This window comes from Heliangelus exortis, chromosome 20 (assembly GCF_036169615.1).
Source record: "Heliangelus exortis chromosome 20, bHelExo1.hap1, whole genome shotgun sequence".
In the NCBI taxonomy this organism is placed as follows: domain Eukaryota; kingdom Metazoa; phylum Chordata; class Aves; order Apodiformes; family Trochilidae; genus Heliangelus; species Heliangelus exortis.
In genome coordinates this window covers 10,794,774-10,820,282 of record NC_092441.1, presented here as the reverse complement: position 1 = coordinate 10,820,282, position 25,509 = coordinate 10,794,774, and the positions used below count along the sequence as shown (strand labels likewise).

Sequence of the window (25,509 nt, the reverse complement as noted above, 5' to 3'; positions counted from 1 at the left end):
AAAGAAATATGTGGCGCCTGGCATATCGGAGCACAGCCTGTGTGCAGCTGGATGCCCCCCTCCCCCGTCTGTCTTGGCATGGGTAGGCTTTTGGTGGTTTTTGGGCTGATTCACCACCCCCTGCACTTCTCTCACATCCTGGAAGGCTTTTTCTTTGCTTCTGGTCCCTCACGGAAGGGTCTGCCACTAAGGGTTAAGTATCCAAAGTTAATGATGGGATAAACAGGGACAATAAACATGACAAGGAGTTATCAATCCAGGGGGGTCACTAAGTGCTGGAGAGTTTCACAAATAAGATCGAGTCCCAGGTGCTTCCCGGTAAGTGGACACATGAAGGTTTTGGCAAAATTATCAAATTATCAGCCCCCATCCTCTCCGGAGCAGTGCCCGGGTGAAAATCTTCCTGCTGTGGGCAGAATGCAGCAGATCCCTGCTGAGACCCTGCTGGCCCGGTGACAGGCAGCAGGTTTGTCCAGGCTCCCCCAGGGCAGGAGAGCGTCCCAGATGCCTTTTCCAACCAAAGGAACCAAAGGAAACTCCTCGCTCCCACCGGGCGTCCCCCTCCCTGCACCCCCGAGGGGGAGGGCAGCGCTCACAGCCCGGGCCGGGCCGGGCCGGGCCGGGCAGCTGCGGACAGACTGAGGAGGAGTGCTGGGGGGGTCCGGTTCGGCCCGTGCCCGCGAGGCAGCGGCAGTTCCCGATCCGGCGCCGCGTTTTTTGCTCGCACAGCAAGTGCCGCCCCCCCGACGGAGGGAGAGGAGTAGGAGGAGTAGGAGGAGGAGGGAAGAAGGGGCGGGCTCTTTGCTGGCGGTTCGAGGAGGCAGAGCCGCTCCCCGCCCCTCAGCTGGGAGCCCGCAGCGAGCTGGTGAAAACTTCAGAGCCGAAGCGGCAGGGCGGGGAGCCGGGCATGGGGTAGCTGCTCCGCTCACCATGTAGGCGAGCCCCGGGCTCACCCAGTCGCTCCGCTCCTCCTGCACCGCGTTGGCACCGGGCCGGGGGGGACCATGCGGAGCGCCCCGGCCGCCGGGCTCCTGCCGCTGCTCCTGGGGCTGCGGCTGCTGCTGGGCGGCGGAGCCGCGGCTCAGTACTCCAGCGACCTGTGCAACTGGAAAGGGAGGTGAGCAGAGACCCCCGCCGGGCTGGGGACGGGGGGAGGACACGGCGGGAGCTGCCACGTCCATCTCCGTCGGGAGAAAAAGTTGGTGCCGAAAACAAAAGGGAGAGCCCGCCCGCTGCGGAGCGGCGCTGGGATGCGCGGACGGGGCTCGGGGAAGCGGGGCGGCCCTCGGCCGAGAGTCGGGGCTGCGGGGCGGCTGTGCCTGCGGGGAGCGGGGCGCGGAGAGACGCGGGGCAGCGGCCCCCGGAGAGGGGGAGGGATGGAGGGGCCAGAGCGGGCTGGGCTCCCCTCTGCCCGGCAGCGCGGCTCGGTGGGATGGGAGGAGGAGGAGGAGGAGGAGGAGGGCGGTGCCAAGTCCGCTACGGAGAAGTTTCTCCCCGCGACCATCTTCCCGCGGCCCCCAGCGCTCCGCGGGGGCGGCGGCCGCGCCCGGGGACTCAAAGGGACCGAGCGGACTCCGTCTTCGCCGCCCTCGGGGCTTTCCCCCGGCATCCCCCTCCGCCGGGCCCGGCCCCGGGATGCGCTGCACCTGCGGAGCGCTCCCGCCGCGGCGAGGGCCGCCGAGCCCCGCTCTCCCAGCCCTCCCAGCCCTCCCAGCTCTCCTCCTCCCAGCGTCCCGCCACTCGGGGCTGCAGCCCCTGGAGTCACTCCCTGCCCCGGGAAGTTATCCCGCACTTCGTCCGTCGGAGATGATGCTGATCCCTGTAAGCAGGCACTGGCACAGCGGCCTCACTCCTGATTTATTCTAATTGCGCCGGTTGTGAAAGCTCTTCAGTTCTCAAGTGTTTATCTCCCAAATTATCTTTCCTTTAATTGCTTGTAATAAGTTGAACGTATGTGGTTGGGTCTGTGACCTCCTCCGCTGTTCAGACTTTTAAAAAGCAATTCTGCTAGCAAGTGTTGCTGAGGCAGGGTTTCTGTACTTGGAGAGTAAAACGTTTTGAGTGTAGTATTCTGCTGAAATCTGATTTTGTTTGAAATAAAGTTTGGCCAGCTTTTATCAGTAGGGTATTTTGGAGTAGGAAGAATTCAAAGAGGGGAAACAGCTGGATTGACTTCCAGCATAATAATTTCTTAATTGTTACTGTCTGAAACATGCAGACGCTTGGCATTTTTTTTTAAACTTTTTTTGACTCTTGACAATTGGTGTGTACTTAATCCCAATGAATCCACTTAAAGGAAGGTCTGTTTGATGGCAACCAAGCCTATTAGTTCTATGGCAAACTCCTAACACCCTTTTAGCAACCATTCCCCTCCACCAGAGCTGTACCTGCTTTCATCCCTAAGTATCCTCACTGCATATACTCACCTGGACCTTACCCCCTGGTAATAATTCCTGTTTTTAAAAGACTGATTACAAACCACTGTAATCTTTTCCTGTTTGGTTATTTTTGTCCCGTTTTCTTGGAGCAAGCAGTGACCACCTGTGTCACCTGAGCAGGGAAGCAATGCCTTGAGTACCAACTCACCAACTAAAAGGGTGATGCTTGGTGGGGAGGGGAAAAGTGAAACATTTTCTGTATCTGAGTTTGGGGTGAAGTGGTGATGCAATCTTGGACTCACTTGCCTGTTGTTGTCCTGGTGAGCCAAAGTGATGTCAGATTTGTGATGATGCTGTTGGAGCACAGGGAGGGAAGAGCTGGCACCTTGCACACTCAGTTCAGTCTGGGTGGTTTCACTTCTCTGAGAGTCCTGGAGTCCAGGTGGATCAGGAGTCTTGGGAGGGGGTAAGGTAAACCAGGCTGGCTTTGGCCTCACTGGCAGCAAACAGATGTTGTCAGAAATGCTGACAGTCCCAAGGCCTCTAAGTATCATCTGCTTTGTCCTAAAAGACTAGCAGTTAAGAAAGGTAATTTGATGTACCAGTAAATACCATCTAATTAAATATTTTGCTGTGGATATTAATAGCTCCACAGAAAGGACTTTCTCTGTGGAATATAACAGTTTGGAGTCATGTGGTATTTTTTACCTTAACTGTTAAAGATACCAGATGCCAAGATGTAGTCTTTCTTCCCACAGAGAAGTTCTAGGTTGTCTTGTACTGGCAGCCTACAGTAAACCTGAGGGTGTTTTCTCACCTTTATATACATGTATTAACAGCAAGGATCTTAGGAGTAGAATGCTCTGAATATTATTATTTTTTTTTCCATTACCTTGTTGAGAAGGGATAAGCTTGTATCCCTGAGTAGTGTGAAGAACTTCGCTAGGATTCATATAGGAACTCCTTTCCCTTCCAGGGAAATCTGAAGCAATGCACAGCTTGGCACCTGCAGTTCAGGTACACTCAACAGGCCATAGCAGCATCTTAATAAAAAGCTTGGCAGAGAACTTCTAGGAAAGCTCTGTCCAGAAGGAAGCAGAAGCTTCACAATGCTGTCTGGTTCTTGTTCTGGCTGTAACTTCAGGTTTTCGTACTGCAATGACCTCTCAGTGCTTTGGGCAAAAGTGCTTCATTGACATGCTGAGATCATGCTGGTCTGGTGGGTTTGACTGGAAGCTGTTGGTGCTCTGATGTGGCTGCTCATGTCCATCAGGGGTGGCCTCTGCACTGCTCTGGGGAAATTTGGATGCTCTCAAGCTTCTCATCCTTAACCAGATACCCCAAATTGGGAACAAAAGTTCCTCTGCATTCACTGAGGGGTGCTGAGAGGACATGGCTTCTAGAGCTCTTCAGAGTATCTGTAATAGAATAAATAAATAAATAGATAAGATGGATAGTGTGACTATTCCTCCTGCTCCCTTTTTCTTTGAATAGCACCTGTTGCATGTTGCAGCGTAACAGCTCACTGCATCCATCCAGTAATAGGTCTTTCAGGGCAGACAGAGGTGGGTGGCTGAAAACAGAAAGGTAGAAAGAGTGAGGAGACAAATGCAGTGATTCAGGATGTTCTTGTGGACTGGTATGAGGAAATAGTACCTGTAGAAGTAAGTCCCAATAAACAGCACAGATTTGAAAGGGAAGATGGATGGCTTATTCATCACTGTAACTATGAAACAGCTGCCCTGTCTTCTTGCCACATACACAAAGAAACCCCAAGAAACTTTAAGTATCTTGGAAAAAAAAAAAAAAAGTGCTCCTGGGCCTCCATTATTTTGTGGACATTGTGTGTCTGGTGATTAGCTAGTAAGAACTAACATGACATTAAACAGTCTCTCAGCGTGGTGACATGTCATTTGGACAGAAAGCAAAGCAACAGGTTTTACTGGATGATGGTGGTTGCTGTTAAGTAAGGTGAGCAGGTATTTTGAAATCTGCTTAACTTTTGAGTCATCCTTTATTACAAGGCTTAGTGCGTTACAGGTACTTTGCTTGATGTATCTGTCTAATGGCATCACTCTTGCCTGTGGGATATAATTGGCTTTCAGAAGATAATTTCAGAGTCCACCCTGTTTTTTGTTTGAACAGCATGAACGTTTGAACAAAATGAGTGTTAAGGCTTTTTTCTCTGGCAGAAATTCACTGCCTCAGTGCTGTTGGGATCACTTGCAACAGCAGTTTCACTACATGAGTTCAGAGTTTTGCTCCTGGTAGCTTCCTCCTGTTTAAACACTCAGGCTTCAGGGTGGAATTTGCCTGTGTGAGTCCTGCAAAACCTTTGCAGCTTGTTTTGGTGCCTTGAGTAGGAACAAGTAATGTGTGAGGGCAGCTTTTTGCCCCTTTGCTGAGGTCTAAGCTTTACAGTCTTTAATTTTACTAAGTCACTGCTTGCACATAAACAGACTTCTGGGCTTGCTGTTGAATGGCATCATGAGCATGCTGTGGTGAAAAGTGATTTTGTGGGCCAGATGTGGATTTACAGTCAACTTGAAATATCCCATTGAAAGTGAAGTTTCCTGCATGTGTTAAATACTACTGAATTAGAGGGCAAGAGACTAAAGGTCAAAAAACTTGTCCCTCTTTTCTCCTCCTCTGTGTCCTTGATGTGGCTTTCAAGACTATTCAAAAGCACATGTTTGCAGGCACTATTGTTATTAAATATGACTTCTTTTTCTGAGCTTCCTCATGTAACCTCTATCAAGTGGGTCACACTGACACTCACAATAATGAGTCACATCAACAGTAAATGCAAACCATATGTTTTTTTTCTCCCCTTCTTTTACACATGGCTTCTTGTTACTTTCTAAATGCTGACTTGAATTTAAACCCTGTTCAGCACCTGAATTTGTCTTTGGGGGGGGGAACTCTGTGTGTTTGGAGATTTCTGTTGAGAAACGAGAGCTTGGTGTCATTTCTTGTGCTTTACTAAAATATCTTCTTTGCCACAGATTTACTGTGTAGCCTCAGACGAGTCACTTCATCTTTTTTACTTTTTTCCTCCTGCCTGCAAGTGGGAATGTTTTAAACCTTCTCTAAAATACTGCAAAAGAGACCTGTGAGCTGTGTCAAAGGGTGGTGCTCTACAGGCACAGAATAAAAGATGCTTACGTTTGGGAACTGGTACACAAGGCGTAGGAGGAGAAACAAGCTTGGTGATGGAGTGACTGGCTCATACTCCCATAATAGGTTTGTGACAGGACAGGGACTGGCACCAAAGGATTTTTTGCCTTATGGCCCCACTGCTATAACCAATAAACCAGCCTTCCCACTAGTTTTTCCTTTTGCAATGTCCTATTAGTGCTTTGGGTAAAGAGCCCGTGGGGTTGGTCCAGACAGAGTTGTTCAGAGCTGTCCTCAATGGGCAAGCAAGTCATGAGGATTTACTGGTCAGCCTGCTCCAGTGTGACAATTTGCTCTCCTCTGTCTGGCAGCTGGCCCTGGGACCCCCATGTTGCTCTCCTGTCCCATCTCTGTGATCACCAGCCCTCAAAATGGCTCTTGGGAGTTAATTTTTTGCCACGTTGCTGGGTAAGGACACAGAACCCAGGGTGGCTTTCTGTGACAGTTACTGGCCATTCTTTTTTTTTTTTTTTTTTTTTTTCTTAACTGAACACCTGTAGCTGGGCAGTAAAATGCTAAGTTGAACTTAAACCTCATATAAGGCAGAAGTAGGGGAGCACTGTACAGATACCAAAGAAAGCAGCATAGTTCACTGCTTCTACAGCTATGACTGGGCAGTGACTGCACTGTCTTCTCTCTTCTCCTTACCTCCCAGTTTGGAGACTGGGACAGAGGGTATCAGCAGCACCCAGAGCATCCCTTTGCTCCAGTTCACAGGGTAAGCTTGGCATCCCTCCCAGTTTCAGATCCATTGGGAATATAGACTTGGAAGGGGAACAAAGTGCTTGGAAACAGGTGGAGACCAATCTGTGAGGCTGGAGAAGGTGATGATTTAAGCCACCAGGAAGGGAGTTGAGGCGTATGTGTTTTACTTAGCATGCACCAAATCATTTGCCACAGCTCAGCTGATGGGCAGTTACTGAGGCTGTAGTAATGTAATTGCTTTTGATCGTGTGCTTAGATCTTATTTAATTCTGAAGTCAATTACTAGTGGCTTGACACTTTTGGGAGCTGATTTAGAAGTGTCCCATAATATTAAGGTGGTAAGAGACAAGTCCTGCTGTCTGCTGCCGAGCTGGATGGGTTGATTTTCAACACTTTCACAGGTTTCCCAAGTTTGTCAATGTGTGTCTTTGAAGGTCTGAGGTTATGCCAGTCACAATATTGTCTCTTCTCTAACTTTCTCTTTCTGCCTTCCCCCAGTGGCTTAACTCACGAGTCTCACAAGAAGGATGTTGAACAGGTCTACCTCCGCTGCTCTGAAGGGGCTATCGAGTGGATGTATCCCACGGGAGCACTCATAGTCAACCTACGACCCAACACTTCACCTGCCTCTTACAAGCATTTGACTGTTTGCATAAAGCCCTTCAAGAACTCTGCAGGAGCAAATATTTATTTGGAAAAAACTGGAGAACTGAAACTCTTGGTCCGAGATGGAGATCGCAGCCCCAGTAAAGTCTATTGCTTTGGCTACGAGCAGGGGGGGCTCTTTGTTGAGGCCACTCCCCAGCAGGACATTAGCAGGAAGATCACAGGTTTCCAGTACGAATTGATGAACAAGGGGATTGCATCTGATTTGCACACAGTTTCTGGTGAGTTCTGGGATATTGGTCATATTTTCACATACTGTATTGGATGCATAACAGATGGCAGAGAGAGTGAGTGAGTGGGAAAGTGTTTGGGTCTGGATTTCATGTGCTTTTAAGGTCATGTTTTATAAGCAGGCTATTGCGGAAGGATTGATTGATTTGATTTTTTTAATGTGTTGTTTTGTTGTTTTTTTAAAGCCGGTAGTATAGGCTGAATTCCTAATGCTTTTTTAAAGGGCTGTGTTGTGAACAGCTCTCCCCTTGCAGGCGTGGGGTGAATCAGAGGAGCTGGCTTTACCCTGCAGTGAACTCCAGGGTGAACTGGGCTCCCGAGCCTCACGCTAACAGCTTTCTAACTACTTTTTTACTCAGTTTTTAAGACCGTGCTGCATGTTTTGAATAATAAACATTTAAACAAGGAGGAACTCCTTTTCCGTTGTTTTATTTTTTTTCCTCTGGACTACTGTTACTTGCTGACCTAATTATTGCGTGGTTTTTTTTTTTTTCCTTAAAAAAACCCAACAAACCCCCAACAAAAAACCAAGGAAAACGGTGTGTTCCTTCCTCAGCTCTGCTTATTACACTCTCTTGAGCATTCCTGTGCCATGGCAGAGCTCCTCCACACTATGAGAATACAAGTGCTGCTGTTGTCTCTCTCTTAACCATTAAAAAAACCAAGTTTTGTAGGGAGGAGTTCCAAGCCAAGGAAAAACTTGTAGGAAGGGGAGGGGTGGTTAAACTGTGAAGGAGCTTACGAGCCTGTAAAGCCTGATACTAAATAGTGAGCTAACTGCAGTTTGGGAACAATAGCTCTAGGTGTAACCTAATTATGCAAACCAATTAGACAGTTTGAGAAGAAGAAAAAACAGCACTTATGGGGGGTGACAGCCGGGTAGGGGAAATTCTCTTTAGGCAGGTGGTATCTGGTTCATGCATCTCCTCCATTCAGAATTGCCTCTAGCTTTTACCCCCGAAACCAAGGAAGGGAGGTTTCCAGAATAGCCCGAGGAATAGCAGACCTGGGTAGTTTGTCCCGAATGACAAGGGAGCTTTCAAGGTTTCGGTATTTTAAGTGGGGAGGCCCCGATAGCAGTCAGATTTCTCTTTTGAAATGGTAGCGAGTGAAGGCAGCCCCGGAGCTGGGGAGAGGAGTCCTCCCAGCACACGGGAGGTGACTTGGCCCGGGGTAAAACCCTGGAACACCGTGGGTAGGCTGCCTGGATCCTGCGGTGGGGATGCCGAATGCCTGGGATGGTACTTGATAAGCAGCGGTGTGGCTGATTAAACTGCAGCTGCAGCTCGGAGCCATCGCATCCCTCAGCCCTTCCTTGGGATCAGCGGCTGCAGATCTTGAGTCCCCTCCTCTCCTCTCCCCTGGCTCCCTTCCAGCCAGGGCTGGGGCTCTGTGGCTCTCTGGCTGCGCCCACTCGCTGCCCTCTTTGCACACCAGTTCAGATTCAACTGGTTTTGGGTACAGATCCCGGTGGGACGGGGATGAGCAGCTGTGAAGTCAGCGGGGCTGAGGGCTGATGCAGTAACCCCAATAGCTGACAGATGGCGTGTTTGCTATTAAAACAAATAACCATAAACACTAATATTAAAATATTTAGGGTGTTCTTTTCACTTCGGCTGCAAATGCGACTTGTTGCTTAACGTCGAGGGTTGGGCATTTTCAGCAGCCTGCTCTGCTTCTGCAGGGGATCTGCTGCAGGGCTGCTGTCCCAGAAAGATCAGTTCTGCAAAGATGAATATTCTGTGCAGAATGTTGGCTATGTGGTAAAATTCCATTGCAGAAGACATTAAATACATTGTTTAATCAGTTATTTGGAGAATGTTCCAGATTTAGTGCTTCTTTCTTTGATAGGCTGTGAGGATGGAGACACAGGCAGCCTGGTGACAAGTCCCTTCCCTTCCACTTACCAAGAAAAGTCCTTTTTTTTTTTTTTTCCCCCCCAAAAGTTGAAATTGCTCTTACACATTAGTAAGATAATATGCAAGAAATTATGCTATTTACTTATTCTACTTACTACTGGTGTTCAGTTTGCACAGAGATAAGCTTTCTCCCAAGCTTTGCCAAAGTCAGGAGGAGCTGCTGCTGGCACACCACAAGCCAGCACAGACTGAATGGGTGCTCTTCATTTCACATAAAATCTTGGAGATTTTTAGAGCTGATGGGAGTTTTTTTGGAGGCTTTCAGAAGTCAAATGGAGGACTGAATCCAATTACAGCCTTCCCCTTTGATAGGCATATTAAATCACTTTTTCTATGACTGCTGTATTTTCAGCTGTAACAGACACTGGTTGAATTTCAGTGCTGTCTTGTACAACAATGTGGTAGGCTATCTGCTTCACGCTCCATGTGTCTTGTTTGGACAGAAGAAGCTTTTTAATAGTTCATCACCAGAGCCTTCAGGGCAAACTAGGGATCTCTATTGTATTTTAAATTATTTCTCTTGCCTTTTTTTGGATCCTCAGACTCTGGGGAGGGGTGGCTGGGGGTGAAGACATGATGAAAATGCTAGACATGATTCTTTCCACTACTCAGTCAGATGAGCACTTTTATTCTCCTATAAATATCTATATGTCTGGGGAAACTGCCAGATAGCTGCCTTGTGAGGCTTCTATAGAGCAATATATTTGGGACTCTTAGCAGTTTGTGGACCTTTCCTGTAGTTACTTTGTTTTTTTCTATGAAACCTCCAAATAAATGCACTTCACTGAGCTATTTGGAGGGAAAGTTTTACAGTCAGTTGCCTGAAATCACTGCTGACTTCTTCCTCGGAAAGGAAGCTCCAGCCAGAGGCAAGTACTTACCTTAAAGTGGCCGACAGCTGGATTTAAAATTCTGCGTTTCTCTTCAACCATCCTTATGTGCCTTGGTCTCAATCGTGGCTTGCCACGTTTTGGCTGTTGCACCCAGGAAAAGGAGCTGGTTCCTCTCTGAGCTGGAGTTGGAGGGAGTTTGGAGCTGGCAGGAGGTGGGGAGGGGTGAGGGATGTGAGATGCTGTTGGATGGGGCTGAGATGTGCGGGCAGAGGAGGCTCAGACACCTCCTGGGTTTGCTCCGGGCTGCAGCCCGTTGTCTGCTGGAGTCACAAATGTTGCATTATTTTCTTGCAACTGTGCAGTGGGGGAAATGACTCTTGTAAAAGACCCAGGTGTGGGACTCAGTAATCCTGCCCTTTCCTTGTGCAATAACCACTTGCTAACAACTTCTCTTGCCTTTCCCTAAATGCTGTGTTTGTTTCCTGATGATAATTACTGTACTCTGCCCTTGAGTTTACTCTCTCTTCCTAACCTGGCATCCCAGCTCTGATTAAAGAGTGTAAGTCATCTGTTTAATACTTTAATGACCTGTTGTGTCCTCAGAGTCCTGACATTGCAGGGTGCATCAACAAATCAGCAATGCTTTGGCAGGGTGCCCGTGGTTTAATTAGAAAACCTCAAGTTTTATTAGCTTACAGTCATTCTTTCCCACTTAATCAGAGTCTAGCAAATAATTCAGTAGAAAACCTGCACAGGTTCTGAATTGGCTTCCCCCTTTTCTTGGGAAGGTTGAATGACACAGTGCACTCTTGCAGTTTTACAGATTTTTGGGGTTTAACTCTTTTATTGGCTGAGTCTGCCTTATCACATTCTCCTAAGGCTTCCCTAGCTGTAGGAAGTATTTGCTGCTCACTGGTATATTGTAATTCAGTTTGCTGAAACTCAGTGTGGGATGGCTTTTGCTCTGGTAGTAACCAGCAAAATATGTATTTCTGAGTGTTTGTAGTTCCTTAAGCTGCGATAGGGAGTGAAGGCAAGGGATGCTACAGGGATTGTCACAATTTTATGGGAGTGAGTAGTCCCTAAGAAAAAACACCTTGACCATACAGACATCTTGATGGGTGCATTCTCTTCTTGATACCCGAGCTGCTGGGTGACTGAAAGTGCTGCTGATTTCAGATTAGGTTTTGACTGAACTCCTATCTAATTCCCATCCACACTGATGCTCCATTAACTTCAGCTCTGAAGCCTTGGTGTTTGCCCAGCTGAAGAACTGAGGCACTGTGACATTTTGGCCCGAGGCCACTTGAGAAGCAGCAGAACTTGCTCAGGTTGTTGAATTCTGCTGATTCTAATCATTTCTGCTTGCACTGGAAAAAAATCTCTGCTATAGTGGCAAGTTAGATGGAGGTTTTGGTGAAAGTCTTGTTTGGCCATAAAGTTTTCAGAAGATGTTTGACCCAGATGAGCTTCTCAGCTCTAGTGGAGCATGTGCCTGCTCTCAGTCTGTCTTGCACCACAGCAAGGTGCTTGGATTAAATTCCTATAAAAAGTCTGATGTCCCTTCAGAGTAATTTGTTTTTTTTAAAATTCTTCAGCTTCGGCTCAATTTATCTGAAACAATAATCTGTAGGTTTGACCAAATGTTTTGGAGAGGAAGGTCAGTCCTCCTCCTCCCCTCCCACCAAACGATCTTTATTTTGTTACCTGAACTCTGTGTTTTGAGGGTGCTGTTTCCAAGCTCTGGATCTGGCTTTATGTGAGCTGAGCAGTTTGCTTTTCCCATTGCAGGCTCATGGGGATGTCTGTAATTTGGTTGTTAGAGCTCAGGAGGTAAACTGAAAGCCCTTTCATTACCCACCCGCCTTTGTGGAGTGAAGAAGTCAAACTTTAACAAAAATGCCTCTTTATCTTGATGGCATCTACCTGCTTAGTGCAGCTTCTGGTAACAATTTTCTGTGTTTTCTTTATTAATGCTGGGTACCTGGCTGAGACTATTTCCAGACAGGAGGTAGAGCACTCACGTGGGTACCTGAAAAACAAGGCAACACTGGATAAATCCAGTTAACTGCTAAAGAACAGGATTCAGCTATTTCCTGTATGCTGTTAATGCACTGGTCTGAGAAAGTAGATTGGAAATCAAGAGAGCTCGTGAATATTTGGGCTATGCCAGTGTTTCTACTAACAAAAGGCTTTGAGAAGCACCTCTGATAACTTTTGACAGTGCAGTTTGGGTTTGGCAGAGGTGGGGCCCCATATCTCTGCAGGTTTTCTCCCAGAGTGGTGGTGTCAGCAGCTCATGGGCTCATAATCTGCTGCTCCCAAATATCTATTTATTTTATTTATGTATTTTAAAAATTATTTCTTGAAGGCTCTAGGTGCTGCTAAGCTTTGTAGCATGAAGCAGCAGATGTGCTGGTGTATTTTTCCACTTCTTTCTGGAGTGGAAACATCCAGTGGGTGAGGAGGAATCCTCTGCTGTGCCTGCTCTCTGCCAGGGCATTCCCAGTGTGGAAATTGCTGTCTGTCTGGTGCTGGAAAGAGGCACTTGGAACACTGAAACTGAAGTTCCCCACAACCTTTATGCTTAGCACAGGTTCCACTTGATCCCCCGTGCCCAACAGAAATGTTGTTGTGGCAGTGGTGGGAGCAGCACTGGGTGCTGGGGTGGTGGGGATCTGTGTCCTGGTACCCCCAGTTTTCTGCATGGGATAAACCCCCTCTGGGGGTTAAACGCTGTTAGGGAAAAAACCCAAACATATCTGAGCAGGGTCTGGGCTGGTTTGCACAGCAGAACAGAATGGGTATCGTGCTCCTCCCAGTGGGATTTGCTGGTGAAATGCAGGAGTGAAGCCAAGCTCAGGGACCTGCTCTGTTCTGTGTGTCTGTAAGGTGCTATAAGGGAAGGTAAAGGTTTGCTGCTGCTTTATTTGCTTTTTCTCCCTCTTAAAATTTGCTGTTGACCTTTTTAGAGAAAACCAGAGAAGAGCCCTAAATGCTGTTGGAAATAGACTTCAATTACTGGCCTGATAAGGCACCATTCTGACCCTGCTGCCTCAGGACACTTGATTTTCTGAAGAGTTTTTTGTGTGCTCACCCAATTGTGGTAGTAACTTTCAGGGCTTTTCCCATGGTAAACAGTAATACAACAGTAATACAAAATTCGGTACAAAGTAACTTTAAAGGAAAGATTAAACTGCATTTTTTTTTTTTTTTTAAAAAAAAAAAAAAAAAAGAACCAAACAAAAACAGAAACCCCACGCATTTTAAGGTCATTTTTGAGGGCATTCCCAGCGTTGTGGGTCAACATGTAAAGTGGTCAGGCTGGCTGCTGGGTAACAGAGCCTGGAGTGGGATTAATTCTGAGGAGCTGGAAACCTGCCCTTAATTGTTCATGTGCAGAAAGTGGTCAGAACTGCAGTGAGTGATTGACTGGGGGGGGGGGGGGGGGGGGGAAGAGTTGGGAGAGCAAAGTTTTTGGGTTTCTTCCACTGTGCAAAGATTTCAAGGTGTGGTTCTGATGCCTGGGGAATGTACATGCTCTTCACTTGAGCAGGGCCAATGTTTTGGGGATCTGAGCTTCAATAAGGGGAGAAACGTTGAACAGAGAAGTCTTCACCTAAAAAAAAAAAAGAAGTTGGAGGGATGGCCTAATTTGATTTCTCCTTCTTAAAAAGAAACCAAGCTGGCCCTGCTTGTCCTTTGATGTTGCCAGGACAGTAGCTGGTTTTGCAGTGGGCAGAGAAGGTGACAATGGAACTGGAGTGATAAATACACAGCTGCAGGGGAGAGGGGGTAAGAAAATAGCTTATTTTTGCTAGACTGGCCATGAATGCTGGTAGCTTATTTCTCAACTCAGTGGGCAGTCAAACCCAATAAGCAGTCAGGTGTATTGTCCGGGCAGCTGGGGCTCTGCTTTGCTCTGACCTTTATGTATTGCAGAAGATGGTCCTGCAAACAGATTTGCAATCCAACGGAGTTGCTTGGCAGTCTTTAATAATGCTCTGTGCTTGCTCTGCAAAACTGTTTAGTTTGCTAATTCCTGAGGCTGTAGCTAAAGGAGGGATGGGAGGGCGGGGGAACCGCATTCCTCTTCCCGCCCCCCACCTTCCCCAAGGAATAAATAAGGAACTCACTGAAACACGGGCCAAAGTTTTTCCTGTGATAGGGCCTTGCTTTGCAGGACAGAAAATCTCTTTCACCCTAATCAGTTGCAGAAGCCAGAAAATACACCCTGTAATACTGCACGGATCCTTAGAAGCCACCCCAGCCCCAAAGCTGTGATGTGCTAAATCTGAGCTTGGGGGGTGAACACGGGGTGAGGAAAGTTGCTGCCTCAGGACACAGCTGGGACCCAGCAGCAGCTTCTGCTGATTTAAGTCTGTGGAAGGGCTGTTTTGTTGGGGTTGCATGGACACCTCCTGGGGTATCTTTCTGCAATGACTCCTACAACAATCTCTGGTGTTTTGCTTTGTCCTTTCTGGCTCCCAGCCCTGCTGCTGAGGAACTGGCAGTGATGGTCAGTGCTGGGCTGTGCACATGGAGCCTGGCCTGGCTTTCCAGTGCCTTAACCTTCCCCCATGGGATGGCTCCTGTTTGTATAGGATGCACCTCTGCCCCACCAGACCTGTTAGCAGCTTGACACCAACTTCATCTGTGTGGAAGTGGGGGTGAGAGGTTTAAGGAGAAAAGAAAAAAAGAGAAAAAAGTCCAGGCTTATGTAGAACTGGTGGGTGATCTTCAGATGACAAAGAAATGTGGGCTCTTTTGTAAAAAGATGTGTAGAGATCTCAAAGCTTTCCCTGTTACAAATGGAAAACTTTCAGTAACTTTTTGGGAGTTAACTGAACAATGTTACACCACTGAAGATCTCTCTGTGAGACTGTGCCCTTCCACAGTCTCCCCCTCAAGAATGGGCTGATCAAATAAATGTGGTTTTAAAATAAAAACTGGCCTTGTTCCTTTAGAGCTCTCCCACACACCAAAAAGGACCTGTGTGACTGTGAGTGCTGCTTCCCCCCACCCCCTTTTAGGACTCTCTTAATCTTTGATCTGTCATTTCCCCACTCTCATGGTTTAACTTTAACCAGCCACTTGTTACTTAATTCTATTCCCTGCTTAGTAGGAGGCATTAATGGGGCAGGACCCTGGAGGAGGGCAGGTTTGTGCTCCTGGCAGGTGTCCAGCCTGGTTCTGGCTCCTCTGGCCCTGGCAGTGGGAAGCTCCATCCCCAGAGCTGTGCAGTCCTTCTGGATTCTGAGTCAGGAGCACTCCTTGCCATGGTCCTGCCCTCTGGGGTGGTGGGTGGGCAGGATGTGTGCACAGGGCAGCTCCCTGTGCTGGTGGCTCTCGCAGGGCAGCCAGGAGGGAGGTTCTGCCCCAGCCCTTCCCTGTGAGCTCAGAGGACACCAGAGTCCTTCAGCTGCCTGGAGTCACCTCTGAGTTCCAGCAGCTTGGCCATCCTCACCCTGCCCACTGCTTCCCATTCCTACTCCCCCTCGGGCAGCAGTGGTGGGTTGAAGGAAGGAGAGAGGAGTTTTCTGTGAGATGAACAAATAGATGCAATCTTTATGGCTTTATGTTTGTGTCTTGTGCACACAGAGAAGGAGGAATTCCCAGCAGTTTCCTTGCTGCCTGCTTTTCTCTTTAATCGCATTTAAGACGGGGAGAGGGAAAGCAAAGTCATGGCAGGTGATCACAAAGGCTTTTTGTGTGGAAATGTGGACTCCCACAGTTGCAGAGAAGAGACTTTTCTTGCTTGCTGGGATCTCTCCTTGCTGCTGCACTTCAGACAGGAGGAATTTAACTGAAATGTTGATCTGCTGAGCTGGGCTTTTTTGGACATGATACATTGCAGGCTGGACTGTAGCTGAGGATTTTCTAGTGCTGGTGATGCAATGGGTAAGTGTAGGGGCTTGGCTGGGAGCTGGCACCAGTCCTTGTTACCATGACATTGCTGCCCACCCCAGGACTGAGGTTTTGGCAGGGCAGCCATGGGAGCCCAAAGCCCAGCACTGCTCTGGGATTGCTGCCCTGGGACTGAAAGGGTGGAGGGGGAGAGAGGGTTGTGGTGGTGATGGAGATGGAGCTGTGGCTGTGGCCAGGGTCAGGGTGGTGATGGAGCTGGAGCTGTGGCTGCTGGCTGCACATGGCTGGAGGGGAGGCAGGGAAGGGAAGGAGGCAGTGTTTGGGACAGGCATGATTTTTTCCTGATGGAGCAGCAATAAGCAGCCCAGAGGTGGTGGGACAGGAAGAAGTATCTTGAAGATATGACATTGCTCAGAATTTCTCCTGAGCTGACAAAACTCTTGGAAGTAGAATTTAATAGTGTCTGATGCTGCTGGAATAAAAACTGCTCTGTTGGTTTTTCTCATTAATTTTAAAATTATTTTTAAACAAATGTCTGTTTGTGTTTCCAGCTGACCCTTCAGCTCATTTGTTAGAATGGGTGCTGCATCTTGGAACAGCAAAGAGCCATTGGCTCTGCAACCCCAGAGGATCCTTACGTGGCTCTGCTGAGCCAAGTTTCATTTTGAGAGCTGTTGGGAGTGGAGCTTGTACCAAATCTCTTCCTCACACTGCTTACATAAATAGTTGTCTTTGGTACTTAAGGACTTTAATACCCTCTTGGAAGACATTTCTGTGAAAAGATAAATTTCTGGTTAATGGGCTCTTGTCTTAACATTTCTCAGAACACAAAGGTCATCACATCTCTGATGGTGAGGTTACAATATGCTTTTTTATTTTTTCTTTGCAGGAAGGAAGTGGTATTAACTCAGTTCTCTTGGCAGGACCCATGCCATAGCATGTGAAAGTCTGCATTTCATTAAACTTATTTGCAGGTTTAATTTGTTCTTGGCCAGTGTCTGTATTTTCCAAGTGACTTCTGGAAAACTTGTATGTATGAGAAAGTGGAACTGAGTGAAGGCAAGGAGCTGGAGCTGGCACCTTCTGTTCTGAACTGGTTAAATCACCAATAGCCCCACTTCATGTGGAACAGTCAGGGGAGAAGATCCATTGCAGCACTGAGGTTTTGGTGCAGCTGCTGCATCACCACCTTGTCCTGTACCAGAAGGGAGCCCTTGAGTTTTGGGTCTTTGTTCACACTCCTTGTTCTGAGCTGCCTTTTCTGCTCAGCACAGAGGCTCAGATTAACTTTTGAGCAAATATGGGGATGAATCCTTCAGAAGAGCCCTAAACTCTCACAATATGTTATTTGTGCCATTAACCTCCTATTCAGCAAAGCAGCACAATCCCTGGGGATCCCATGTCTGAGGCTTATTGGGCCAAAGGGCTGGGAGTAGCCCAAGTCCAACTCTTGCCTTTGCTCCCTGACTTGGCATTTTCCTCCTGAAAAAGTGCAGTGCTTGTAGAAAGCTGTGTAATCCTACCCCATCCATGGACAGAAAAGCCTTGTAAAACAAAAGAGTGATGAGAGCTCTGGGTGTCAGTAACTTCCAGCCCAGCTGTGGAGATGCTCCCTCTCACCTGGCCACATTTTGCCCCCTCCATGTGGCCACAGGTGTGATGCTCAAGGAAGGTTTGTGGATGCTCCCCTCAGCTCCCAGCCACATCCTTCCCAGTAACCTGGAGAAGCACTGACACGTGCAGAGGCACTGATGTGCATTGATTAGGTGGTGTTTTGGTGTGGGGGCTGTGGGGGTTTTGAGGCTGAATGTTGTTTGGCTTGCTCAGGAAGAGCTTTCTGAGGGAGTGAGGAAAGTAAAACAGAGTGGTTGGCAAATTCTTGTCCGCCTCAGAAGGACAGAAGGTCTCTGTGTTGGGGTATGGGCTGGGAGAGCTTTGTTTCCTGCTACAAGTGTTGCCTCTTCAGAGAGGAAGCCCAGGCAAATTTAGAAAGAAATAAGAGCAAGGATTTATTCCACTTTTTAATTAGTCAAAGCAGGATTGGGGCAAGTTTTTGTTTTTTTTTTTTTTCCCAGTTTTTTTTCTTGTTCATATGGTCTTTGCCCTTAAACTCTTCTCCCAGCTCCACTGATCCAGTAGTTGGTTGACACAGTCATTTCTGCTTAGGGCTCAAAAACTGGCTGAGAAATGCACCATCATTGGAGGAACTGCACCTCTATTTTTATAATCTGCTCAGAAGTCTGCACTCTGTGTTTCCAGGAAGGAGACTCATCCTGTGATGCCCTTTCCGGGATGGCTGCAGTTACAGAACTGCCAGCAAGAATTTGAAGGGTGTGGGTGGTTTTTTTTGTTGTTGTTCTATAGTAACCAATGCTGATGTCAAGCTGAGAGCTTTCATCTGGGGACAGCTCTGCTGTGTCCCCAGACTGGTCCAGCCTGTGGTGCTGCACCTGGGGTTGGTTCAGCTGAAATCAACCTGGGCTGTGACAAGACCCATTTGAATGTCTCCTGCTGAGCCTACTTATTTTAATCCTAAAAATTCAAACCTAGAACTACCAAAAAAAAAAAATAATACCCCAACCCTGCCTGGGCTGCCTCAGTAGCTTTTGGTACTTAAAAGTTCTGATTACTCTTCAAAGGCTTATTCAGAAAGACAAAGGTGTGGGTGATTTATGCCAGGGAAACAAAAAGCCCAGATCAAGCAGCTCGATGGTTCCCTCCCCCCTCACCCCCCCACCTCACCTCAGGGCATTCCTGGGTACCCCAAGTTTCAGCAATAATTTTGTGCTGAGCATCCTCACTTCTGCTGAGAGGCTGCCTCCCTCCTCTGCCTGCTGCAGCAGCAGGGATGGATGCTTCAGCAGAGCCTACCCAGAGGTGTAGGGTGGATGGAGAAGGTCTTTTGGGCTCAGTAAGTGGGGTTTTGGGACAGCGTGGAGGGATCTGCAGCCTGCTCTGTCGAATCTTGATAGGGATGAGGTTGTGGAGTGTGTTGAGAAAATGCAGGGTGTCAGAGGAGGCTTCTTTCTTACGGGTTGGCAGCTGGTTCTGGGGTAAGGTGAGGTCAGTTGAACCCATGGGTGGCTGTTGAAACACAAACATTTCAAAAGATCAGACCCATTAATGTGGTTTCTATGATGTCTGCAGCTGGAACCAGAACATCTCATCTTGAATGTGTCCTGCAGGGAGCTGTCATCCTAAGCCATGGTAATGGCCCTTCCAATAACCTCCTACTTCCAGAGGCTAGAAATGTTGTAAAGCAAAGGAGGAAGGACTGGAGTGGGGTGAAGATGGGAACACCTCCCCACAGCTCTCGAGGCAGAGGGGACTCCCACTGAATTGCAGCACTGAAGGTGCCCTGAAATCCATCCCCAATACTGGGGGAGATCCTTTCGAGATGACTCCAATCTCGGGTGCTGGCTGAGCTGGGACCTTCCCGAGCTCATGGCATCTCCTCAGGGCACCTCCCTCTCCCTTCCCCAGTGTTTCTGCTTCCCCGTGGTGAGGACAAAGCTGTTGGCCAACAAGTGGAGTCTCTTGTTAGTGTCACCACCTCCCCCTCGGTGACACCAGGTTCAGAGGGCAAATCGCTCAAAGCAGCTGGGACATGACTGCTGGGCTGTGAGGAATGGTGTAATTACATCTCCTCTGCGGGGAGGTGAACAGAGAGGCCTTGGGAGGCACTGGAGGGAGAGAGGGCTGCCTCAGGTTACTTCAGGTCAGGATACTGTCAGAATCCATCAAAGGCATTCCCAGGAGAGTCGGCAGCCGACGTGCACAATGCAGGCACAATGCAGGCTTTATGCCACCGCTGGTGGAGCTGAGTTATAGAGTTATAGGCATCTGGGCTTTGGAGGCTTTCAATAAAACCTTGCTTTTCTCTCTCTCTGGTTTTTTTTTGGTGTTTTGTTTTTTTTTTTCTTCCCCCACCCTTCTCCTGCTGCTGTGTGAATTAAGGCTCTTTGGCTTATCAAGTTTAAAGGAATTAGAGCAGCTGACGTTGATGTTGTTGTTTCAAGTTCCAAGGCTTGGTTTTGGATGTGAGAACCTGGCCAGCCCTTTAGCCATCCCCAGGGAGTAGGGCATCCAGCAAACACAACCATCCTGTCTGGTGACTGGGCCCATTGCCCCAGAAAATGAACATCTCCACTTGCTGTGCATGAGGGAAGTGCTTTTTTTGGGTTTCTTTTTATAGTTATGAGGATGCTTCCTATAATAGCCTGAGGTGTGTGTTGTCCTGACCCACTGGTGGAGGTGAGCACCCACTGCCACATCCTGGAGCAAGTGCCCAACTGCAGCAAAAAATCAGCAGTTTGTGGCATAAACACACAGATTCCTGATGAATCTGATTCCAAAGAAAGTATAGTCCTTGTCTCCTCCTACGGATTGTGTTTCTTTTATGAGACTATAGGAATGAGCCTTTGGTTGTAGTGAGTGAACATTATTTGCTTTTTAATGCTCCATTTACCTCAGCAGTAATCCTTCACAACTTGCTTTCCATCTGGGCTTGCATACCTTGGTTTTGCCACTTGCAAGATATATTTGATACTCTGTGAATGCAGATGTGGGAGCTGTTCCACAGGAGGAGGATTTCTGTTCTTCACATGTCTGGTGTTGCAGCAATGGGTGGTGGTAAATGGTTTGTTTAATAAGCTTGCATGCCACCAAACTGCTGTGAGTCAGCATGGATCTGAAGGAGGTTTTGAGTAATGATCTGGTGTGAGCTATGCTGAGCACTTTTGATTTCCTTTTGCATTGGAAAAAGATGCAGGGTTTTGCCTAGAGTCCACAATTAAAGTGATTTGGTTCTGTGTATATGTGGAGATTTGTGCATTTGATTTATTATAGTGTCAGTCTATTTAAATGAAAGGAACTGCTTTTAAGTATTTAAATATTTTGTTTTTCATCTTTAATGTAGTTGCTTGTGTTGCTCTCCTTTTGGGAACAAAAATGCCTTAGTCATTTTGGTTTTTTCAATTTTCTGATGGGGTTGGATGAACTACAGAGATGTCTGGTCTAAACCAAGGCTGTTTTCACTCAAAAAGGCTGAAATGTCTTTTTATGATTAGATCTTTGCAGAACAAAATGTCTGAAATCCAGCTGTGGATTCTGAGGGTGTTCATCACTTTTTCTTTGTTGTAGGGCTTTTCTCAGAATGAAAATGCTGTAGGTTTCCTGTGGGTTTATAGCTTAAAGCTTTTGGCCATTCCAACTCAGGTCCTGCTTTGGGCAGGGAGAAGCTGGGGAAGAGGGGCATTGGTCCTGGGTGAATTTGGTGGGTGCCATGAATGAAATGGCTCCATAGTAGGATGTTATGTATATAAATTATTTTTTTTTTTTGTCAGATGCAATGTGGCTGCTTGGCATAGCTGCTAATCAAAATCTCTCGAGTCTAGAAATTAGAATGTCTTTAGACTGAATTTATTGAAGTCCTCCAATTATGCTCAGGTTTTCCTGGCTCTGTGTTTATTATATTAAACAGTTTCCAAATTTTCCAGAAATGAAAGGTGAATGTGGTAAGCAGAGGAAAGAAGGGTGGTAAAGGCTGACTTGTGGTAAAGGCCCTGGAGCTGTTCAGATTCAACTAAATAGAAATGCCCAGTTCATCCAGATGCTTTAGCAAAACTATTTTGCCTATTCCTTGCCTCTTCTTCTGGTGCTTTTTACCCTTCTTGAATTATTCCTTCAAATGTCCCTGCCCAGAAATGTGAGTTTTACCTTCTCTGTAATCCTATTAAAGAGCGTGTTACACTGTGCATTAATCATCTGACTGGAGCAAATCTGGTGGATTTGGTTCAATAATCCTTCTTTCTGGATCACTGCCTTCCTGGGACCTTGGAAAAAATAAGAGATGTGTCATGTCTTAGGTTAAAGAATGGTTTGTGGTGTCTAACGGGGGCAGGCCAAGAGCTGAGAGTGTTGTAGGCACCAGCTACTCCTTGTTTAGACTGCTTTAAATCTACTCCTGCGTGCAATGGGTGGATGTGAACTCCTCGGGGAGGCAGGCGGGGGTGAGAGGAAGGGTGTGACTTTTTGGGAATCTGGTAACTAAATGTTTTCAGATGTCGAGGTTCAAAACTGGATATTTTTTGGGGGTGGGGAGGAGCGGGGTAGCTTTGGCTTGAAGTTTGATCACGGACTGTGGGAGGAATTCTGCTCCAGCTCCAACGCTTCTTCCCCTCCTCTCCAGCAGGAGCCTTTGCTGCAGCCTCTTTCTGCCATCCTGCAGGCTTGGTGGGGTTTCATTTCTCTCCGAGATGCCACGGAATGAAAGCCCCGGGCTCTGATCCTTGGGCTGCCAGGGGACAGAGTTAATTAGCATCGCCGGGCAGGGCAGACCCTGATAGCAAGCAAATTCCTGAACTCAATAGGGTATTATTAAAACATCTGTACTGCAAGTACAGTACCTTCTCCTCAGAAATAGCTGGCTGAGTACAAAGAGGAGCCACATTCTTGCATTGATTAGATTAGTGCAGATACCCAAATGTTTCCAGCAGTACAGGAAATGGTCTTTGTGCTGCTCCAGCTCCAGCGGATCCGGGCTCAAGTTTCCGCTTTGCCTCGACGCCCTCAGACGCCTCATGTGCTGGGGTTTTCATTCCTCCCTTCCTTGCCTCCCCCACTCCATAACCTCCTGCATCTTTGATGTGGTGATAGGCTAAATGGCTTGTGAAATAGCCCAACAACCCCTCGTAGAAACTGTAAGAAAGCAGCTTTGCCACGGAGTTTGGAAGGCACATGGGGTTCAAAGCCTTCACCAGAGCTTTGAATTCACAGCAGAGCACGCTGCAAATGTGCCCGGTATCAAAAGATATTGTGCAGAAGTGTGTGGGGTGTTTGCTAGATAATATATCCCAGCAGGAGCCTTAAAAGGATCCATATTCCTGCTTATGTACAAAAATCCCTGGGGAGCTAGGGTTGGCCTCCACTTCTTGTCAAGTTGTTGGTGGCTGACAGGTCTACCACTTGTCCCTCTGTGTGTGTGACCCGTTTTTGATTAATTTAAATACTGTTTTATTTATTTACTGTTGTCTAATCCTTTGCTAACTCTGATGCTTTCTCTCCAGCTCCCTGCCGACCATGCAGTGACACAGAAGTCCTCTTGGCTGTCTGCACTAGTGATTTTGGTGAGTTGTTGCCTCACCCCTCCCTTCTCCCCTCAGGGTTCCTCACTTGAGTGTGACATTCACAAGCACTGATGGACACCCTCTCACATGTGGCGTTCCAGCAGTAAATACATCACAAATAAAATAACAAATAAAATACCCACTAAATAAAACAGGGGCTGTGTGTAGAGGAGAGGGAGCAGAACATAATGTGAAGGACCTCAAAACCCTGTGCTTGGCTGGCATGTTCCCAGGGTGGACAGAGAATGACCCAGCAACCACAGCTGAAGTAAAAGTTCAAAGATTTGGGTGCATCTCGGAGAAGCCTGTACTTGCTGCCTTAAAATAGACTGCTGATGAAAGACCAAAAGTTTCAATTATTCTCTGTGCTTCTCTTTTTAAAGGGGAAATTAATATCAGCTGGTATCTGTAGTGGCTGAAGGACTGGCAGCACGTGGTCAGCATGCATCTTGCCGATAGAGCTCTTTATCATGATTGCTGTTTTTCTGGTGTCATTTTTCTTGTGTTTTGAGTGTGGGAGTGCCCTTTACAAAAACTGTAACAAATGCCTGTAGATATATGCTGGAGATTACTGGGATCATCAGCTCTAAAAATAACAAAGGACCACAACAGGGGCTGCTGGAGTGAAATCAGTTGCCCCTGAGCTGCCTGGTTGCTTGAGTCTGAGTTTGGAGCTGGTTCTTCCAGAGGGGTTTGGGTTCTCTCTTCCTTACATCCTCTCCTTCTTTCCAGTGATCAGAGGCTCCATTCAGGATGTAACCAACACGGCAGAAGAGCAGGAATCCACAATTCACGTCGGTGTCAACAAACTGTACAGGCAGAAGAGCAAAGTCTTTCAGCTGACGGGGGAGAATGGGAACTGGAGAGGACAAATAAAGACCCTGCTGGAGTGTGGGGTGAAACCAGGAGACGGAGATTTCCTGTTCACGGGACGAATGCACTTTGGGGAGGCCAGGTTAGGCTGTGCCCCCCGCTTCAAAGACTTCCAAAGGATGTACAAAGAGGCAAAAGACAAAGGGCTAAACCCCTGTGAAATTGGCCCTGATTGAAAAATCCCCTTTTCGGCCGAAGATCACTGCTAGTGGTGAAAACTGAACAAAAATGTAAACTGAGAGCACGGAGAGATGCGGGGCCCTGCAGGACACCCCTGCACCCTGGGGTGCTGTGGGACTGATGGGAGCAACAGAGGTACGAGCTCAGAAGGCTGCCAAGCAAGCAAGGCTGGGTTTTTAACCAATCTTGTCCTTATGAATTAAGTTATTATATTTTTTTAGTGACTTTCTTAGGAAAACAAACAAAGAAAACTCCCATGTCTTAATAAAAAAAACCCAAATGAAAGCCAACATGCCTTTATCTTTTTAATACTAATTTTAAAAAATGTCTTAAGCTGATGTAGCATTTGGTATGGCATATCCTGTGTAAGTGGCCAAGAATGTGATGGAGCACAGTAAAACATCTGAACGTTGATGCTTTGTAAAAAGCTTGGTGTACAATTCAAAGTTGTTTCTTATGACAGAAATTTATGGAGCCAAACCCTTGTGTTGTGTGTTCTTTTTTTTTTATTTTTATTTGAAAGAATGTACAATTGCCACCTGCAATTTTGTGTCCAGTCTGGCAAATTCTTTCCATTCCAGAGAAATAAAGGTCCCTGGATTCGACACAAGCTGTTTAAAATCTTTTTTTTTTTTTTTTTTTTTTTTCTTCTTCTTCTTTTTTTTTTTTTTTTTTCTCCATAAGGCTGATCTCAGCCAGTCCAGATGTGCTCATAGATCATAGATCAATTCTGGGCTGCTCATTTCTTTTGTGGCTTTGCTGAGCAGAAACAGAGTTCCTGTGAGGCATTGGGAACCGCAGTGCTTCTCAAAGGGGAAGTAGAAGCTATTTTTGGAGATTTTGAGACACGTGTCCAGGCAAGGCTCTAAGTGTTCTTCTTCTCTGATGCATATGGGGTTATTTTAGGAATGGCTCCAAAGAGCAGGCTGCCCCTTGGTGTTTAGCTTGAAGCTTTGAATTGTGCTGGCTGGTAGCTCAGCCAGGTGGATGTTTGTGTCTGCCTGCGAGTTCTGGGGACAAGGACCAGGCCACCTTGTCAAAAATGAAGCTTTTAATAAGGGTGGAAGGCATTTAATAAGGGTGGAAGGGCATTTTTAATAAGGGTGGAAGGGCATTTCTGCAGCAGTGTCCCATGGGAAGTACAGGAGCTCTTCCCCCTCTGAGTCCTGACACTTCCCAAAACCTGCCATGCATCACCTTGTTGGTTCCTTTCCAGAGACCTCTTGCCCATGTTTATTCTCCAGCACTTTCTGCTGCCCCAACTTTTATTTTTATTTTAGGCCATCAGGTTCTTTAATAGAAAGTTTCCACTTAGTGACTCTTTGGCTCATCCCTCTCTCATGTAACTGTTGTTTCTGAGGCTCAGGGAGGGTACCTGGAGTGACCAGAGGATGGTCTGGGGTGGATGCAGGAATTCTAAGATGGATGGGACAGAGATGTTCCAGAAGACATGTCAGAGGTGAAAAACCAGGGCTGTACCAGAATACTGGCCTCAAGTGGGACCAACACCCCTCTGAAAATATTTCTGTAGATTTCTCTCAGCAAGATTTGT

General features: G+C 47.2%; 1 protein-coding gene across 2 annotated transcripts; it reads left to right on the top strand.

Annotated features, from left to right (window-relative positions):
• The first annotated feature begins 881 nt into the window (after window positions 1–881).
• Window positions 882–24,247, top strand: METRNL (meteorin like, glial cell differentiation regulator). 2 transcript variants are annotated; one of them, XM_071763900.1, is made up of 5 exons: window positions 882–1,117; window positions 3,355–3,395; window positions 6,759–7,147; window positions 22,845–22,904; window positions 23,637–24,247. In XM_071763900.1, exons 3-5 carry the CDS (start codon window positions 6,835–6,837, stop codon window positions 23,951–23,953), a joined length of 690 nt encoding a protein of 229 aa, XP_071620001.1. In that variant the 5' UTR covers window positions 882–1,117; window positions 3,355–3,395; window positions 6,759–6,834; the 3' UTR covers window positions 23,954–24,247. The 2 variants fall into 2 exon arrangements, with proteins under 2 accessions (XP_071620001.1, XP_071620000.1); XM_071763899.1 differs by lacking the exon at window positions 3,355–3,395 and having other exon boundaries at window positions 883–1,117.
• The last annotated feature ends 1,262 nt before the right edge of the window (window positions 24,248–25,509 follow it).

Coding starts and splice junctions, on each gene's coding strand:
- METRNL (XM_071763899.1), top strand. CDS start 1,005: ATGCGGAGCGCCCCGGCCGCCGGGCTCCTGCCGCTGCTCCTGGGGCTG. Junction 1,118..6,758: donor CTGTGCAACTGGAAAGGGAG/GTGAGCAGAGAC, acceptor GCCTTCCCCCAG/TGGCTTAACTCACGAGTCTC. Junction 22,905..23,636: donor TGTCTGCACTAGTGATTTTG/GTGAGTTGTTGC, acceptor CCTTCTTTCCAG/TGATCAGAGGCTCCATTCAG.